Consider the following 17,182-nt stretch of genomic DNA (forward strand, 5'->3'; position numbering starts at 1 on the left):
TAGACACACATCCCTCACACAGCAGATTAAGGCTGAAATTGAGGAGCAGGAGAGTGAGTAGACACACATCCCTCACACAGCAGATTAAGGCTGAAATTGAGGAGCAGGAGAGTGAGTAGACACACATCCCTCACACAGCAGATTAAGGCTGAACCTGAGGAGCAGGAGAGTGAGTAGAAACGCATCCTGTAATGACTTCCAGTCCAGCCATACTAGTAGTTGATAACTTGGAAGAAAGAGAACATGCAGATGTTTATTGAATGCCTTTCACTTTTCTTAATTGCTCATTGTGTTTGTCCTCTTTTCCTCTCTCTCTCTCTAGTCATAGCAGTGAAGGTGGAGGAGGTGGAGACCCCCATCGCACCGACCCTGCCAGAGGCCCAGGTCCATCCACCCTCCCTGGGGGTGGTCAAGCAGGAGCCACAGGGAGAGGACCAGCAGAAAGCAACAGACAGAGGTGGAACCGATGGAACATTGAGACTCACTGAAATTGATATACCCTGAATACAATTATCCAAACTGACCGTAGATGAATGTCTGTGGTTAACTTCATTCTACACCATCACAGCCTTGGATCACCTGAAGATCAGATGAGTCTGTTGAGCCCCACTTCTGAACATTCTCAGCTCTGGAGCTCAATAAAACTGTTCCAGTTGAACAGAAAGGCCAATACTGTGACACCCGTTAAGGACATTCTTTCATACATTGAATAACAAACACCCAGTCGATGATGTTATATAATGTTTATTTGTTTTATATCCAGATTCCTTTTCGTTGTTGTATATACAATCCTGGATTAAAGTACTTCAGTGAACTGGTTGCTCTGAGTGTCTGTGGGATTTATGATCTTCCTTCACGTTTGACATTTTACTGACTAAACTAGGATCTGCTATGAAACACATGCATTACTACACACCGAGACAGTAGGGTAGTGCTATGTACTGGTAGGAACCTAGCTTTGAGCTCTTTATAATGCCAAACTTTTTCCACACTGAACAAGCATCTCACTTGACAGAATTGTTCATTCTTTATTTCGATCTCCGTAACATTAAAAAATGTTTTCAAAGTGGAAAACAGAAAGTGCAATTACAACGTACTGTATGTCAAACTGCCCTCTAATGGCCATTAGAGTGAGTGTTAGTACAGTGGAATGTGGAGATTGGGAAGTAAATGTTGGAGCTCCCTACAGTTTGGTTTTCACTAGCAAGTGTCAGCATAGCGGACTAAACTTCATAATGTAACATTTGAAAATGTTAGTATGAATTCAGAACATTTTCAACAGGAAGCCACTCGATTATAGAAATAACATACAGTATAATCCTGGTGTTAAAGAATAGTTTCAACATTATTGAAATTCTACATCTTTTTCTACCCTCTTCAGAATAGCATCTGTCTATGAAGACCACTGTGTGTCTGTCTTAGTATGTGTTGGTCTGTTCTGTGTTGAGTTGTGCATATCTACAGAGGTCAAAGCCTTGAGGGAGACAAGTGAGGCACATCATTATAGCTCCGACAGTTACATCTCCTCACCTGTAGTTACGTGTAATAGTGACAGCTATGTGCAATCAAACCACCATGCTTCTCTTGGTGGTTTTCTTGGAGATGGTGGGCTTTGGGGTCTGAATCTTGCGAGCTTTGGTTTTGACCACCTTGACCTGTCTGGGGGCATTGAGGTGGGCAGGTTTGGGTTTGGTGGACTTGGGGGGTTTGGAAACCTTCGGGAGGGGGGCAGAGGGCAGGCTTTCCCCTCCAGGGCAGGCCTTGAAGACGTGGACGTCCTTGACCCTCCGGCCTCGCAGCTCAGGTGGGTGGACACAGGTGGCCCGGACCTTCAGGTTCACCTTCTCAATCCACCTGAGGGAAAGAGAGTTAGGCTTTAACAAAGGCATTGTCATGCATGTTGAGTACAGCATATTTCTGAGTGGCCATTAAGACATGATTGTGTGTTTACAGATTGTATGAGAGGGTGAACATGTGTGGGTTACAGCACGTGTGTACAAGAGCGAGGAAAAAAGAGGGGGAGTTTGCAAGCATGTATCAGTGTGTGTATGTGATAGAGAGAGCGTAATGTGCGGATGTGGTACATGCGTAGCGGCAGCAGGGGGCAGTCACATAGCAGAGGGTTCTCTGCCAGGTTGATGACCTCCAGGCCGGTCAGAGGGTTGAAGTCAGGCACCTCCTCTAGCTGGTTCCCCTCTAGGTATAGACTCCTCAGACCAGAACCCAGCCCTGCCAGAGAGTCCTTAGACATCTGCAGGAGAATCACAAAACACAGGCGTGTCATGGGGAGGGAATAGGAGAGAAGAGAAACTGGAGCATACGTGATTGAAGGGAATGAAGGAGATACACGAAAACAAGGAGAAAGTAGAGGAGTGACAGGAAAACCACAGATGTACTGGCATGTAAATATATCCCCTCACCTTCTCCAAACCCATGCCATCCAGATACAGATCCTTCAGTGTCCTAGCTAATGGCTGGAAAGCATACGGCCCAATCCAGCGAATGGGATTCCCAGACAACCGTAACTCTCCCAGGTTGCCTGTCTTCGCTAGCGCATCACTGGGAACCTCCTTGAGCTTGTTCCCTCCCAAGTGAAGAGTGTCGAGGTCGGGGGATGGGTCAAGTGCCCTGGGGGCCACACCATTGATGAAGTTGGAGGTCAGATAGAGCCCCCTCAGCTTCTCAGCCCCATTCAGGATCCCCGGCTCCAGCTTGGCGATGGAGTTGTTCTCCATGTGAAGGGCCAGCAGACCAGGCAGCAGCTTGAAGGCCCCCTTGGGGAAGACTGTGAATTTGTTCTTCTCCAAGTGGAGGTAGGTGAGCTGAGGCATGCCTTTGAAGGCGTCGGGGCTGAGGGAGTCAAGCTCATTCTCTGAGAGGTAAAGGTAGACCAGCCCTTTCAAGCCATGGAACGCACCAGGCTCCACCTCCACAATCTTACAGCGCTGTAGATGGAGGGAGACTACCTTGGCAACGCCTGGAAAACTGTTGGCAGGGATGTGGTGGAAGTGGTTGCCCCGCAGGTCGAGGAGGCGCGTGTCGGAGGAGAAGCCGAGGGGGACTTTGTTGTGGCCGCGGTTCTCACAGGAGGAGTGGTGTGTCTCACCCTGAGGGGAACAATGGAGGGATGGATAAGGGAGGACAGGAGGGATGGATAAGGGAGAACGGGAGGGGTGGATAAGGGAGAACGGGAGGGGTGGATAAGGGAGGACAGGCGGGATGGATAAGGGAGGAAAGGCAGGATGGATAAGGGAGGACAGGTGGGATGGATAAGGGAGGACAGGCGGGATGGATAAGGGAGGACAGGGTATATGGATAAAGGATGACAGGAAGGATGGATAAGGGAGGACAGGCGGGATGGATAAAGGAGGACAGGCGGGATGGATAAGGGAGGACAGGCGGGATGGATAAGGGAGGACAGGCGGGATGGATAAGGGAGGACAAGCAGGATGGATAAGAGAAGACAGGTGGGATGGATAAGGGAAGACAGGAGGAATAAGATAGGAGAGAGAGGGTTTGGTGAGGTAAATACATTTTAGGATGGCAAGATCATAACTCATATCAAAATCTCAGCATCCCCCTCTCTCACCTCACAGGCACAGTTGGCAGGACACTTGACCTTGTTGATGGGCTCGGGGGTGGGGGGCGACATCACCCTAGTCTGCTCCTCAAACTCAGCCTTCAGCATGGCCTCCTGGCTCTGGCAGCGCAGGTCCCGGGGGTGGATGGCCTCCAGGTTCTCCCCAGAGAAGTGAGCCGGTCCCCCGCAAGCCCCCATCAGCTTCACCTTCTTCCGGATGCCCCACTCCCTCAGCGGCAGCAGGTAGCAGTTGCAGTAGATGGGGTTTCCAGCCAGGTTAAGGCGGGCCAGCTTGGGGGAGGCTGGAGTGAAGGGCTGGAGGACACGGAGCTGGTTGTGGCTGAGGTCCAGGTGGGTGAGAGAGGGGGACAGGGACACTGCCGTGTGGGACAGGTCCTGCAGGGACATGTGGTCCATGAAGAGGTGGGTGAGTTTGTTCATGGAGACAGTCTCCTCACCCAGGAATGTCATGGGGTTGAAGCTGAGGTCCAGACGGGTCACCTCTGGGAGTCTGGAGAGAGGGAACAGATAGAGGGAATGAGAAAGAGAGAGAGAGAGAAAGAGAGAGAGAGAGAGAACCTGAGACGGAGCTGCATTTCCTGACAAAATGTAAAAAATGTAAAACAATTAGAGAGTGTCATTTTCCCAAATTTGAAACCCTTATTCAAGGTTTCAAAGACCTCTCTGATGAGGATAGGCTACCCGTCCTGTTGGGGGAGGACGCATAGAGCTGTGGGTTGGCAGCACACTACATTGCTGCCTGCCATGAGTTGAGGGACAGTCTCTGACAGACCAATCAACCTGCACATGTACTCTACTGTATGCTTATTGTTACTGTTCAATGTATGGTTATTTTGACCCTTGATTATTGTTATTACTGTTGTCCCGTTGACAATTTTGATTCTCATTTTTATTAATTTTTATATTGTAAATATCCAAAATAAGCTTTGGCAATATGTACATTGTTGCATCATGCCAATAAAGCGAATTGAATTAAAAAAATTGAGAGAGAGAGAGAGAGAGAGAGAGAGAGAGAGAGAGAGAGAATGAGGAATGGATGGTTGGTAGAATAGGCCTTTTAGTGCCTGGAAAAAGGGTGTTGTGGTGTATGTGAGGGAAGAGATAACACAACCATCATACCTGGTCATGGTCTCAGTAGGAAAGAACTGCAGCTCGTTGTGGTCGAGGCTGAGGCGCGTGAGGGTGAACAGGCCTGCGAAGGCCTCAGTGGCCATGTAGTTAACAGAGTTGTGGCTAAGGCGCAACCACTTTATGTTCTGCAGGCCCTGGAAGGCCATGTTGGGGATATAGGTGAGCTGGTTGTGGGTGAGGGAGAGCAGGTTGAGGAACCCCAGCTGAGAGAAGGCCCCTGGCTGGATCTCCTCCACTCGGTTACGGTCAATCAGCAGCTGCTTCAGTGAGGAGAGACCGTCAAATGACTCCTGGAGATGGGGGAATAAGAGGGAGGGGAGAGTGGGAGGAAGGGGGAGGGGAGAGTGGGAGGAAGGGGGAATGAGAGGGAGGGGAGAGAGTGGCGGCAAGACAGAGAGAGAGAGAGAGAGAGAGAGAGAGAGAGAGAGAGAGAGAGAGAGAGAGAGAGAGAGAGAGAGAGAGAGAGAGATATGAAATGAGATGAAGAAAGAGAGTGTGGAGCTTTTCTTTTTCAATACCAAATTCCCCCAGAAACATAGTCAAACCACAGAAACAGTCACATATAACACTGTGCAAATCTCTCTCACCTGATAGAGGATCTCCATGTTGTTGTTGGCCAGGTTGAGGAAGACGAGACGGCCCAGAGCACGGAACGCCCCCTCCTTCACGGTGCGGAGATTGCAGCGCTGCATGGACAGGTGTGTCAGGTACGGCGTGTGTTTGAACGCACCTGATGGCAGCTCCTGGATGTAGTTGCTTCTCAGATCCAGTTTCACTGTGATCTGATGGGGGGAAGGGATTGATAATGATTGAGATTTGTTTAATATGATTTTGTTATTCAACCTGTAGTGTCCCCGGCTGCACGTTTTGGTGTTTGCCCTAGCACTACACAGCTGATTCAAATAATCAACCCATCACCAAGCATTATTTGAATCAACTGTGTAGTGCTAGGGCAAAAACCAAAACGTCCACCCAGGGGGCCCGGGACATGGTCTGGGAAACCCTGTTGTAATTCAAACAGGTTACCCCTTGAATTGTAATCATTAGGCTTACTTCATAAAATCCAAAATGTCAATGAGTCAGTCACATGGGGTTTAGGCTTACCTCGTCGATTGTGGAAGGCACCTCTGTCAGGTTTTTGTTGACACAGGTAACAGTGAGTGAGATTTGGTCACATATGCACTCCTTTGGGCACTTGCCAAGGTGCGCCCCCGGGATGGCCAAGAACAGTACCAGCAGAGACCTCAAGGCTACGGGGCAGTCCATCGAATACATCTGGAAAATCAAAGGAGATTCAACTGGCTGCGCAAATATTATTCTACTACAAGATAAACAAAGTTGACAGCCATTCCATATCCCATGTAGACCTATATGTTTTAGAGAGTCTCAGTCTTATCCCTTTATCGAGTTAATCTAATTTCTCAACCCGTCTATTTTTCGGATTAGAGGAATTTGGGCTATTTGCTTTCTCAAAGCTTTGCAAGTATGCGTCGGTTTCCGCCGGTCTACATTCCACGGCTTAATTATCAACTCAGTGAGACGCATCTCGACTTGACCGTTTCACACCTCGCCGCGTTAAAACTATCTATATACATGTATTTAAATGTGGTCCCAACAACTCCAATTACGCATACGGTTAATCCATTCGTAAAACGATATAAATCCGTATTTATTCAATATCCTACATAAGATAATAGTTATAATGTATCTTTATGCTAAAGTTCCTTAACTGATTGTAGGCTAAAACTCCACGAGACCATGCAGCTTTGGTCATTGTCTTACAACTGGACCGTTTTATCGTGATCTCTTCATTCAAAGACTCAATCACAGACACTTTTACTGACAGTTGTGACTGCTTCGCGTGATTTATTGCTGCCTCTACCTTCTTGCCCTTTGTGCTGTTTTCTGTGCCCAATAATGTTTGTACCGTATTTTGTGCTGCTGCCATGTTCTGTTGCCTTAGGTCTCTCTTTATGTAGTGTAGTGTTGTGTTGTCTCTTGTCGTGTTGTGGTGTCTCTTGTCGTGATGTGGTGTCTCTTGTCGTGATGTGGTGTCTCTTGTGATGATGTGGTGTCTCTTGTCGTGTTGTTTTGTCTCTTTATGTAGTGTTGTGGTGTCTCTTGTCGTGATGTGGTGTCTCTTGTCGTGATGTGGTGTCTCTTGTGATGATGTGGTGTCTCTTGTCGTGTTGTTTTGTCTCTTTATGTAGTGTTGTGGTGTCTCTTGTTGTGTTGTTGTGTCTCGTGTCGTGTTGTGGTGTCTCTGTGTGTAGTGTTGTGGTGTCTCTTGTCGTGTTGTTGTGTCTCTTGTCGTGTTGTGGTGTCTCTCTATGTAGTGTTGTGGTGTCTCTTGTCGTGTTGTTGTGTCTCTTGTCGTGTTGTGGTGTCTCTTGTCGTGTTGTGGTGTCTCTTTATGTAGTGTTGTGGTGTCTCTTGTCGTGTTGTTGTGTCTCTTGTCGTGTTGTTGTGTCTCTTGTTGTGTTGTTGTGTCTCGTGTCGTGTTGTGGTGTCTCTGTGTGTAGTGTTGTGGTGTCTCTTGTCGTGTTGTTGTGTCTCTTGTCGTGTTGTGGTGTCTCTCTATGTAGTGTTGTGGTGTCTCTTGTCGTGTTGTTGTGTCTCTTGTCGTGTTGTGGTGTCTCTTTATGTAGTGTTGTGGTGTCTCTTGTCGTGTTGTGGTGTCTCTTGTCGTGTTGTTGTGTCTCTTGTCGTGTTGTGGTGTCTCTTTATGTAGTGTTGTGGTGTCTCTTGTCGTGTTGTGGTGTCTCTTGTCGTGATGTTGTGTCTCTTTATGTAGTGTTGTGGTGTCTCTTGTCGTGTTGTGGTGTCTCTTTATGTAGTGTTGTGGTGTCTCTTGTCGTGTTGTGGTGTCTCTTGTCGTGATGTTGTGTCTCTTTATGTAGTGTTGTGTTGTCTCTTGCCGTGTTGTGGTGTCTCTGTATGTCATGTTGTGGTGTCTCTTTATGTAGTGTTGTGGTGTCTCTTGTCGTGTTGTGGTGTCTCTTGTCGTGATGTTGTGTCTCTTTATGTAGTGTTGTGGTGTCTCTTGTCGTGTTGTCTCTTTATGTAGTGTTGTGGTGTCTCTATGTAGTGGTGTCTCTTGTCGAGTTGTGGTGTCTCTTTATGTAGTGTTGTGGTGTCTCTTTATGTAGTGTTGTGGTGTCTCTTTATGTCATGTTGTGGTGTCTCTTTATGTAGTGTTGTGGTGTCTCTTTATGTAGTGTTGTGGTGTCTCTTGCCGTGTTGTGGTGTCTCTTGTCGTGATGTTGTGTCTCTTTATGTAGTGTTGTGGTGTCTCTTGTCGTGTTGTGGTGTCTCTTGTCGTGATGTTGTGTCTCTTTATGTAGTGTTGTGGTGTCTCTTGTCGTGTTGTGGTGTCTTGTCGTGTTGTCAAACCTGCCCTTTCCAATCACATGCGTCACCAGATTCAGACTGTGAGAAAATGTATTTAGAGGGTATGCCTAATAGCCAATAATAGCAAGAATGGCATGAATCCCAATGTTTCTCCTAGTTTCATAATGGAAATTCACTAATTGAAAGTGTTTTTCCACATCTAAAGACAGTATTTCAATGATAGCCTACATACACACGTTTAAGCTATTTCATCACTGAAACCGTTATCACCTTGTAGTCTGATGTCGCAGTCTACCTGAACCAAAACAATTAATTAAGTATGGAAATATGGGTTTGGGAGATTGTCCCTACCTGAAATGAGGAAAGTTTCCAGATAAATCCAACTAAAACGATGTAATCCTTGTTGACCACTAGCCTACTTGTTACTACTTAGCAATTGAAAAACTGTTTTAACACATTTTTCAAAGATGTCTCCACCTACAATGATCACACACCGTTGTGAATTTTGAGAGAAAGAGAGAGTTGTGAGAGAGGGGGAGAAATAAGAGACGGTGGAATTTCCTAGGGCAAAGCCTGTGTGTCAGTGTCCCCCGGGGATAAGCAGTTTAGACCGCAGTTGAGCTGGCACGCCGGGTGCGCACAAAGACGCGCAGTGTATTCACGGCTGGGCACAGGACTCACCGCTGCGGAGTGTCTCCTGTAAATAAACCAGGGGGAATACATTTCCCTCTATTGGTTTTCTACCGTTACCTGGCTATTCCACGACAACTTTCCCACGTCTCTGTCTTTTTTAAATAAGGTGTAGGCTGACAGAAAATCATGACAGTGTATTTGACCCATTCTGTCCAATCTCTAGAAGTTATTAAAGTCCGGCAGTTTTTCCCCATTATTAATTTATTATCAATATCTGAAGGTCTCAACACAAAGTCGACTCTTCATTCTAACGCAACCTAGGCAGCATCTCTCCACCATTTACCGTTTACTCACTCACTCTCGCTCCGTATTCGTGTCCGTTACTCAGCTCCCGTTCTTTGTACTGCCGTTTATTCTCTCACGGTCCCTGGTCTCTCTCCCATGCTCTTCCCCTGGCTGTACCCCATCCAAAATAAACTTCATTATCCCTCCATTCACTCTGACCGTCTTTCGATTCATTTCTCGTGGGTTTCAAAGTGCGCAGTAGAGCTGCGCCTCAGGGGATGTATAAACAGTATGCATATCGCCTAGCTACTGTACGGCTTCTATAGGGAGGCTTGAGGCCAACTAACCAAACTCTCCCAACAACTAAATGTCAGTGACTGGTGTTCCTATCAAATATTTACATCTCTTAATGGGTCTAATGTAGGCATACATGTGTTTAACATAGATGTTGAGGTAAATCCCTGGTAGTGAAAATAAACAAGAGGAATTGCCTCTGGTTTGAGGATTACCGTTTAAGTTTGATTAAATGGAAAACACACTGAGGACTCTTGGAAAAGTAATATTTTATCACATCACCTCAATGCAATCAGATTAACATGAAAAACATCAAAATAGTCCTGATGATACTGTACATTATTCCAATGTTATACAGATCAATGGTCATTACATTAAAGTTGTAAGACACATGAGAATCAAAGGTAAATTCTATTTCCCCCATAAGTTCCCTTTCAACAAGTTAGTCTCCTGAGCTCCACATTGTTATAACAGCATACAGTACAAGAGCAATACATACATAGATGTCTATTCCTGTCCATACGGTGCGATGCACAGGCATACTGTAGTCCACTCCTCACCGTCTGATGCACAGTAATGAATCTGACCTGGTTGAACTCGAGAATAATATGGTGGGATAATATTAAGGCTGAGCAGTACAGACGTGGCCAGCTAGGTTCATCTAGAACATAATACCATGTTCTTACTGAATCTGACCACCATTCTTGTTTGTGTGCCCATCAACTTCAATATTTATTCCGTTTTTCAAATCACTTTCACCCCACAATGTCTTTAGTTTAAAGGCTTAACGAAAATGTCCCTTTTTTGTAAAAAAAAAAAAAGTAACAAGATCAAATAGAAAAATAAAATTGAGGAAACCCTGTCTGAATAACTAGTCTTCAATACATCTTCATTGGAGGAGCTTCATGAATCTAAAACGCACAGGTATGTATTGAGTGTAGGTAGATTGGTTTTCATCCCCTTCTGTCCAGTGTAAAGTATCTATGTGAGGTCCTCATGCATGGAATGTCCCTTTATCAGTGCAGTGTGTGTCCTGAGTGGGAGTGTGTGTAGGTTGTGTGGCTTTGACTGGTTCATTTGGGATGCAGGAGGGCTCAGCATTCCGGGGAGATCCTTCTCTCCAGTGTGGACTTGAGACTATCTCGGGCATGGCTGCAGGACTTCAGGGCTTTACCGTGCCTGTAGGTTGCATACACAGACGCACAAGAACTTTTACCTCCACGACAGTGGGAAAATCTAAGCTCATCACAAGATAAAATTAAAACAAGAAAATAAATGTATTTGAAAATAGTTTCAAATAGTATTTATAGGAAATTATTTTCATATAGAAGTAGTTGATTAAGCCAAATACACACAAAAAGTATTTAAAATACAAATGTACTGTATTTGAACCCAGGTCTAATAACATCACAGTGCAATAAATGACTTTCCAATAGTCCCAGTCTATATTTATGTAATAGGGAATTCCCCTTGACTACACACAAATTGAAGAAAACCTAAATTCCTTCCTATTGACCTCCAATGTAAAAGAGACAACTTCGTCGTAGATTTTTTGTTATAGAGAAATAACAAAACATGCCGAAAAGCTGCTGTGTTGTTCAATGTACATGTAACCAGGTCAAAACTCCCGACCTATGGATCGCAATGCTCCCATGTAGGGGAATAGAGCCTGCGAGAAGAGCCCTGTGGCTTCAGACTAGTCAGTGTGGGCGAGTGGGAAATGTGGGGACCCGGTGTTCAAGTAAGCTGTGTGTGTGTAAAACATTTCATTACAGGTAAGACATTTAACTTCTTTAGTACAGTCCATTTGTAACTCCACTCACTACTTGTAGCTTTATAGTCTGTTTGTGTAGCTAGTCTTGGCTAGCTTAATGTTCTGGTTGGTAGCTAGCTTGCACTCACATGGCTGCTAGCACAGTGATGGGAAGGGGCATGAGGGAAGCCCTACAATATTCCGTTTTTATAAGTAGTGAAAACACTCTGGAGCAGGCAATGTTGAAAAGTTATATTTAGACGTGTTTTTCTTAAAATTCCGTCTAGACGGATCGAACTAGAATTATACCGTGTTCCTCCATCATAGAAATATGAATTATAATTCTGTGCGTCTAGAAGCCATTGTGATGTCATAATTCTCCAGTTCCACCACCATATAAATACAATTCAAATTCTGTGCGTCTAGACGCCATTCTGATGTTATAGTGACAGTATTGAAATGTAATTTATTCCATTGTGATGTATTAGAAGATTAGATTTGTTATTTTTCTTCATGGAGGGACACCCTTGAGACCCCAAGGATCATGGAGCTGCCTACTATTCAATGTCCAAAACCTACCCAGACAGACTAACGGGTACACACACACACAGCCTTACCTGGCGACAAAGGTGTCCAGCAGGATGGCGTGGTCCTGGGGGAAGTAGTCCTGTTGGACAGCGTGCTCCAAAACCAACAGGTGACCAGGTAACACCTGCACCTTCTTCACCTTGCCCTCACCCTGGACAGCACAGATTAACATGGGAGCCATATACATTAGGGCTGGCATTACTGCTAATCAGAGTTGGGCTACATTTTTGTAGCCTGTCAAGTTAAATAAATCTCATTGAAAACAGGACATTTTTTGTTAATTTTCTGCAAGTAATGGATTTGAATGGATTGACCCCAACATGGTAACTGACATGGCTGAGACTCAGTGAACGGTATAAGCATGTTGTACATAGTGTTGCTACCTTGAGGAGCCCCAGCATCACCAGTAGAGTGGACAGGAAGCTGTAGGTCTGCAGGGAGGAACCAGAGAATGCCTTCTTCAACAGGATGTCTGTAGGACAAGCAGCGCAACTTAGTCACATTAAGAGTCCCACTCCAACACAAAGACAAGGCAGGATGCCGGACAGGACTTCGAGAAGAGGGTGTTTGACTGTTTAGGCTCACCAATAGTCTCCAGGACAGCCTTCTTGACATCATGGTCATCACTGTACAGAGAGGAGATTCTCAGGAAGGCATCGGCAACCTTATCTGGGTCAGAGACATCCACCTGACCAGAGAAGTTTCCACAATAGATGTTAAAACCCAATGACAACTGTTATTGCCTTCTAACCTTACACAACAAGGCCCTCTTCAGATACACGTCAACAGTTAAAGTGTGAATGGCCCATGACCACAGTAATAATTTACGTGTTGCTGGATGAGTCCAGTCCTGTTTTCCCCCAGTTTGAGCAGTGTCTCATCGGTGGGGGAGCTGAGGAAAGAGAGGATCTCTGGATGACAAGTTGGCTCAAGCTTCACTGGGCTCTCTCTTTCATCCTTCACTCCATTCTCCTTCATCTCTTCGCCATTCTCCTCATCTTCAACCTCATCTTCATCAGGCTCTCCCTCATCATCACTATAGAGCGTAGAACAAAGCCAATACAGCATCTAGGACGATAGCTAAATGTTGTATAATTACACCTGTGATGACATCCACACACACCTACCTGAGAGATGCCAGTATGTCAGCCCTGTCCATGTTGTCCATGGTCTCCTTCAGAGCCTCACACCCCTCCTCCCCCAAACAGTTACCTGGACAAAAACAGATCATATATTATAAACAAAACACACAAAATGGATTTGTCATTAACACTTGGATCTATATTTCATGACCATTCGGACTGATTGAAGTAGTGCGTGGTGAATAATACCATTGAGATCCAGTTTTTCCATATGGGGTTTGTCTTGTACGGCCTGAGCCAACACCAGTGCTGCAGCTTCCGTGATCTCCCCAAAGGACAGATTTAGCTCCTGAACATAGGAATGAACAATCAGACAAGAATGGGTAATCCACCCACACACACACACACACACACACACACACACTCTACTGACCTTAAGAGTGGGCAGTCCCTCTCTCAGGACAGCAGAGAGAGCAATGGCCCCTTCAGAACGCACCAGGCAGTCCCCAAAGTTGATCACCTGCACAGTCCTCAGGTGCCTCAGAGCCTGGGGACAGAGAGGGGAAAAGATCATTATAAATTAAGAGAACTCGTAAAATAAAACCTTGTTAATACACTAAAATGTATATGATGGCCCCAATCAGCTAAATAACAATTTTGTCTAGCACCAAGATGTTTGACTACAGCAGAGCACTAGGCAGACAATTTGGCAGTAATACCTGAGCCATAGCCAGCGCCCCTCTCTTGGTGAAGGTGTTGTCGTTGAGGTTGAGGATGCGCAGGTGGGGGTTGTGCTGCATGGCGGTGGCCAGAGCAGTCACCCCAGCATGGTTGATCCCATTCTGGGGCATGTGCACCTCCTCTAGGCTTCCCATCAGCTGATAAGAGAGAGGAGGAGGGAGATGGAGAATCGGAGTGCGAGAAAAATTAGGGGGAGGGAGAGTGCACAAAAGAGAGGGGAGAAAAAAAAAGCAAGATATTAGGCCAAGCTGCATCTAACAAGTTCAGTGTGTGAACAAGAGACATGTCTTTATTACAGAGAATAATGATATGGGGATAGATCCTCATCATAAAGTTGCAGTTTGTGTCCATTTGTCTGTACCTGAAATGCCAGGGCAAGGGCTGTGGCTCCTTCGTTCTCCAAGCGGTTTCTGCCTGCTTGGAACACTTTCAGTTTCAGTGGGGCACCGAGAGCACTGGACTGTTCATGACACTCAGTCAACGCTGCCGCCAGGATCTAACAGACAAAACGCTGGTTACTTTGTGGCCCATCCTAACAGTAGACCAGAAAAATGATGGATGGAATGATAGAGAAAAGTAATTGATGGCCTATGATCCTAAGTCAGTAAGTACTAGCAGTCACACAATTGGTGTTTCCAAACGCTCACCTTGCCCCCTCCGATGCCCATGCCACAGTTGTTGAGTCTCAGCTCCTGTAGAGAGTGACACGCAGAGCTCTTCAGTAGAGTCTCAATACCCTTTACCCCATCTGGCCCAAAGGCGTTATCACTCAGGTCAAGTTCTCGCAGTCTGGCCCCTGCTGTCATCAACGCACTGCCCAGGGACTTCTGAGGATGAAGAGAGACATGAAGAGCTACAGACTTGTGGAACATACAGTGGCAAGAAAAAGTATGTGAAGCCTTTGGAATGATCTGGATTTCTGCATAAATGTCATAAAATTTGAGTTTGTTATTCACAAGAAGCCTTGCCTGCTGTGAACCATGCCTCCAACAAAAGAGATCTCAGAAAACCCAAGATTAAGAATTGTTAACTTGCATAAAGCTGGAAAGGGTCACAAAATTATCTCTTAAAGCCTTGATGTTCATCAGTCCACGGTAAGACATTGCACTGTGAATGTTTACACTGTGTTCAATAAAGACATGAAAACGTAAAATTGTTTGTGTTTTAGTTTAAGCAGACTGTTTGTTTATTGTTGTGACTTAGATGAAGATCAGATCAAATTTTATGACCAATTTATGCAAAGTCCAGATATATTTCCAAAGGGTTCACATACTTTTTCTTGTCACTGTATATCAGTATATGTATAAAATTAGATGAAGCACAAGGGGAAGGGGAGGTTGTTAGTGATGACTCACCAGGGCAGTTGGGATTTCTGAGCGCAAGCGACCCGTGAACATATCACTCCAGTGGCAACTCTAAAAAAATAAACAGTTAAAGCAGGATGTAAAGAAATACACTCAACCGCAAAATGCTGACCCCCTCCTAAGGATCATGGGGTGAATGGGTGACCTCACTATTTTCAGCAGTAGGCCCAAGTCAGTTTGCTTTGCTCATCCTGGGAGACAGACAATTGATCTCAAGCCTCTCTCCACCCAGTACCTGAAGTTGGTCTTTGCACTCCAAGGCTTTGGAGATAGCCTGCGCTGCCTCCACTCCCACTGTGTTTCCCTCCAACCGCAGGGCCCGGAGTCCCTGGTACTCCTCTATTTCCCGCACCAACTCCTTCGCTGCAGAGACAACCAGATTCACCAACAGATGATAGAAGACTATTATCAAAGCTGTTAACCGTGTTGGCATTGTTAGAGAACAATGCCATATTTAAGTCTCCTGTTGTTGACCAGTTTGCAATCAGTGCACTCACCAGACTCTGTGTTGTCCAGCTTCAGTCCCTGGCCCTTGTAGCTCAACTCTCCATATCCTACATGAGTCTTGGACAGCGCCTCGGCCAGCAGGGCAATGTCATCGGAAGCCATGGTGGTCTGTCGTGTTGTATGAAAGCAAGAACAGTGAGATGAATTGGCTCGCAAAGTACTGATGATTAACAATTTACTGACAATGAGTACCAGGCATTACCAATGACTATTATTACTGTGCTCATATGAATCAACGACTCAGCCAGGTAAAATGAGGTTTGAGTTGCATAGCTAGATAACAAACATGACGGGAAAAGAGGACGCAGTAACGTAGCATTCTGTTTGTTAGTGTGACAAGCTACTAACGTTAAACTATAGTAAGCTAGCCGGCTGCTAGCACACCGTCGTTATCCAAAATATAAGTACTCGTTCCTTTAGACGAGTTAGTCTAAAGAAGGTTCAGTTTTTCAGCTCTTACGACAGCAAATATACACAAAAACAACATATTTAATTGTTGACAAACATGTTACAGTACCGTAACGGATGATATATTATGATCGTCGCGTTGCCTCCAACCGCGCGCTTGTTGCTACAATGATTACAACGTCAATGTTTTTTCTTCTTTCAGTTTTTTGTACACAGGCCCACTAACTAGATTGCTCTTTTCCGCCACTTTGTGGAGTGGAGTTGCAACCTGTTTGCAATACAAGATTGGAGGGCAAAAGAGCGCCTGAAAACAACCTTTCGAGAAGAAGAAGAGGATCAAGTATACTCACGGTACAAATCAGCAGTGGTGGAAAAAAGTTGAAAAGTGTCATAATTGAGTAAAAGTAAAGATACATCAAAAGAAAATGACTCAAGTAAAAGTGAAAGTCACCTAGTAAAATACTACTTGAGTAAGTCTACAAGTATTTGGTTTAAAACATACTTACGTATCGAAATAACTTTTTAATGAATTACATTTACTTATGTATTAAAAGTATAAGTACAAGTATAAATAATTTCAAATTCCTTATATTAAGCAAAGCAGATGGCCACATTGTCTAGTTTTTATTTATTTATTTGCGGACAGCCAGGGGCTTGCTAACCACGTTTCCATCCAACCATTTCAAGGGATGAATTACCTGACACATGAAAAAAGTCATGATCAGCCTGATGAAAACAGGAAATGTCCAGGGCCAGATTAAGAAATCACAGGCCTTCCCGACTGTAGGCAACCGGTAACTTACAAAATAAAGGAAAGACATGAGTAAATGAGAGATACAAATTATATGTTGTGTTGTGGGGTGCATTTTCCTTCCAAGACATATTGAAGGTGTTCTGGCAGCTCGTGGTGCCCAAAAACCCTTTTAAGACTCAATGTTGGTGTTTCCTTTATTTAGGCATTTACCTACAGTGGGGAGAACAAGTATTTGATACACTGCCGATTTTGCAGGTTTTCCTACTTACAAAGCATGTAGAGGTCTGTAATTTTTATCATAGGTACACTTCAACTGTGAGAGACGGAATCTAAAACAAAAATCCAGAAAATCACACTGTATGATTTTTAAGTAATTAATTTTGCTTGGGCCAATAAACACAAGCAATGGACATAAGACCATTGGAAATCTGTCCGTTGGTCTGGTGAGTCCAAATTTGAGATTTTTGGTTCCAACCGATGTGTCTTTGTGAGACACAGAGTAGGTGAACGGAAGATCTCTGCATGTGTGGTTCCCACCGTGAAGCATGGAAGGGGAGGTGTAATGTGTGGGGTGCTTTGCTGGTGGCACTGTCTGTGATTTATTTAGAATTCAAGGGACACTTAACCAGCATGCCTACTACAGCATTCTGCAGCGATACGCTATCCCATCTGGTTTGCGCTTCGTGGGAC

At 45.0% G+C, this 17,182-nt stretch overlaps 3 protein-coding genes across 9 annotated transcripts in view; 1 reads left to right on the forward strand and 2 right to left on the reverse strand.

Annotated features, from left to right (window-relative positions):
- The window catches only part of l3mbtl2 (L3MBTL histone methyl-lysine binding protein 2), a 74,228-nt gene extending 73,409 nt beyond the window's left edge, over window positions 1-819 (forward strand). For 2 of the 4 annotated variants that reach the window (XM_046354520.1, XM_046354521.1), the window contains one exon: window positions 323-819. In XM_046354520.1, coding sequence (XP_046210476.1) covers window positions 323-504 — 182 coding nt within the window. In that variant the 3' untranslated portion in view covers window positions 505-819. The other 2 variants (XR_006839368.1, XM_046354523.1) reach the window with 2 other exon arrangements.
- On the reverse strand, window positions 732-9,205 carry chadlb (chondroadherin-like b). Of its 4 annotated transcripts, none has more exons than XM_046354527.1 (8): window positions 9,075-9,205; window positions 5,837-6,007; window positions 5,320-5,514; window positions 4,721-5,022; window positions 3,590-4,091; window positions 2,421-3,107; window positions 2,085-2,251; window positions 732-1,854 (listed from the first exon to the last, which is right to left on the reverse strand). In XM_046354527.1, the coding sequence occupies exons 2-8, from the start codon at window positions 6,005-6,007 to the stop codon at window positions 1,566-1,568; spliced, it is 2,313 nt and encodes a 770-aa protein (XP_046210483.1). In that variant the 5' UTR covers window positions 9,075-9,205; the 3' UTR covers window positions 732-1,565. The 4 variants fall into 4 exon arrangements, with proteins under 4 accessions (XP_046210483.1, XP_046210482.1, XP_046210481.1 ...); XM_046354526.1 differs by having other exon boundaries at window positions 9,071-9,193; XM_046354525.1 differs by having other exon boundaries at window positions 9,060-9,181.
- A 342-nt stretch (window positions 9,206-9,547) lies between these two features.
- On the reverse strand, window positions 9,548-15,974 carry LOC124037301 (ran GTPase-activating protein 1-like). Its single transcript, XM_046352007.1, has 15 exons — window positions 15,848-15,974; window positions 15,321-15,438; window positions 15,059-15,186; window positions 14,815-14,874; window positions 14,107-14,286; window positions 13,821-13,955; window positions 13,438-13,596; window positions 13,152-13,265; window positions 12,968-13,067; window positions 12,764-12,848; window positions 12,465-12,672; window positions 12,222-12,324; window positions 12,020-12,108; window positions 11,666-11,787; window positions 9,548-10,474 (listed from the first exon to the last, which is right to left on the reverse strand). Exons 2-15 carry the CDS (start codon window positions 15,430-15,432, stop codon window positions 10,390-10,392), a joined length of 1,680 nt encoding a protein of 559 aa, XP_046207963.1. The 5' UTR covers window positions 15,433-15,438; window positions 15,848-15,974; the 3' UTR covers window positions 9,548-10,389.
- Between the last annotated feature and the right edge of the window lie 1,208 nt (window positions 15,975-17,182).

The sequence above is a fragment of the Oncorhynchus gorbuscha genome, linkage group LG06 (genome assembly GCF_021184085.1).
Source record: "Oncorhynchus gorbuscha isolate QuinsamMale2020 ecotype Even-year linkage group LG06, OgorEven_v1.0, whole genome shotgun sequence".
Taxonomy (NCBI): Eukaryota; Metazoa; Chordata; class Actinopteri; order Salmoniformes; family Salmonidae; genus Oncorhynchus; species Oncorhynchus gorbuscha.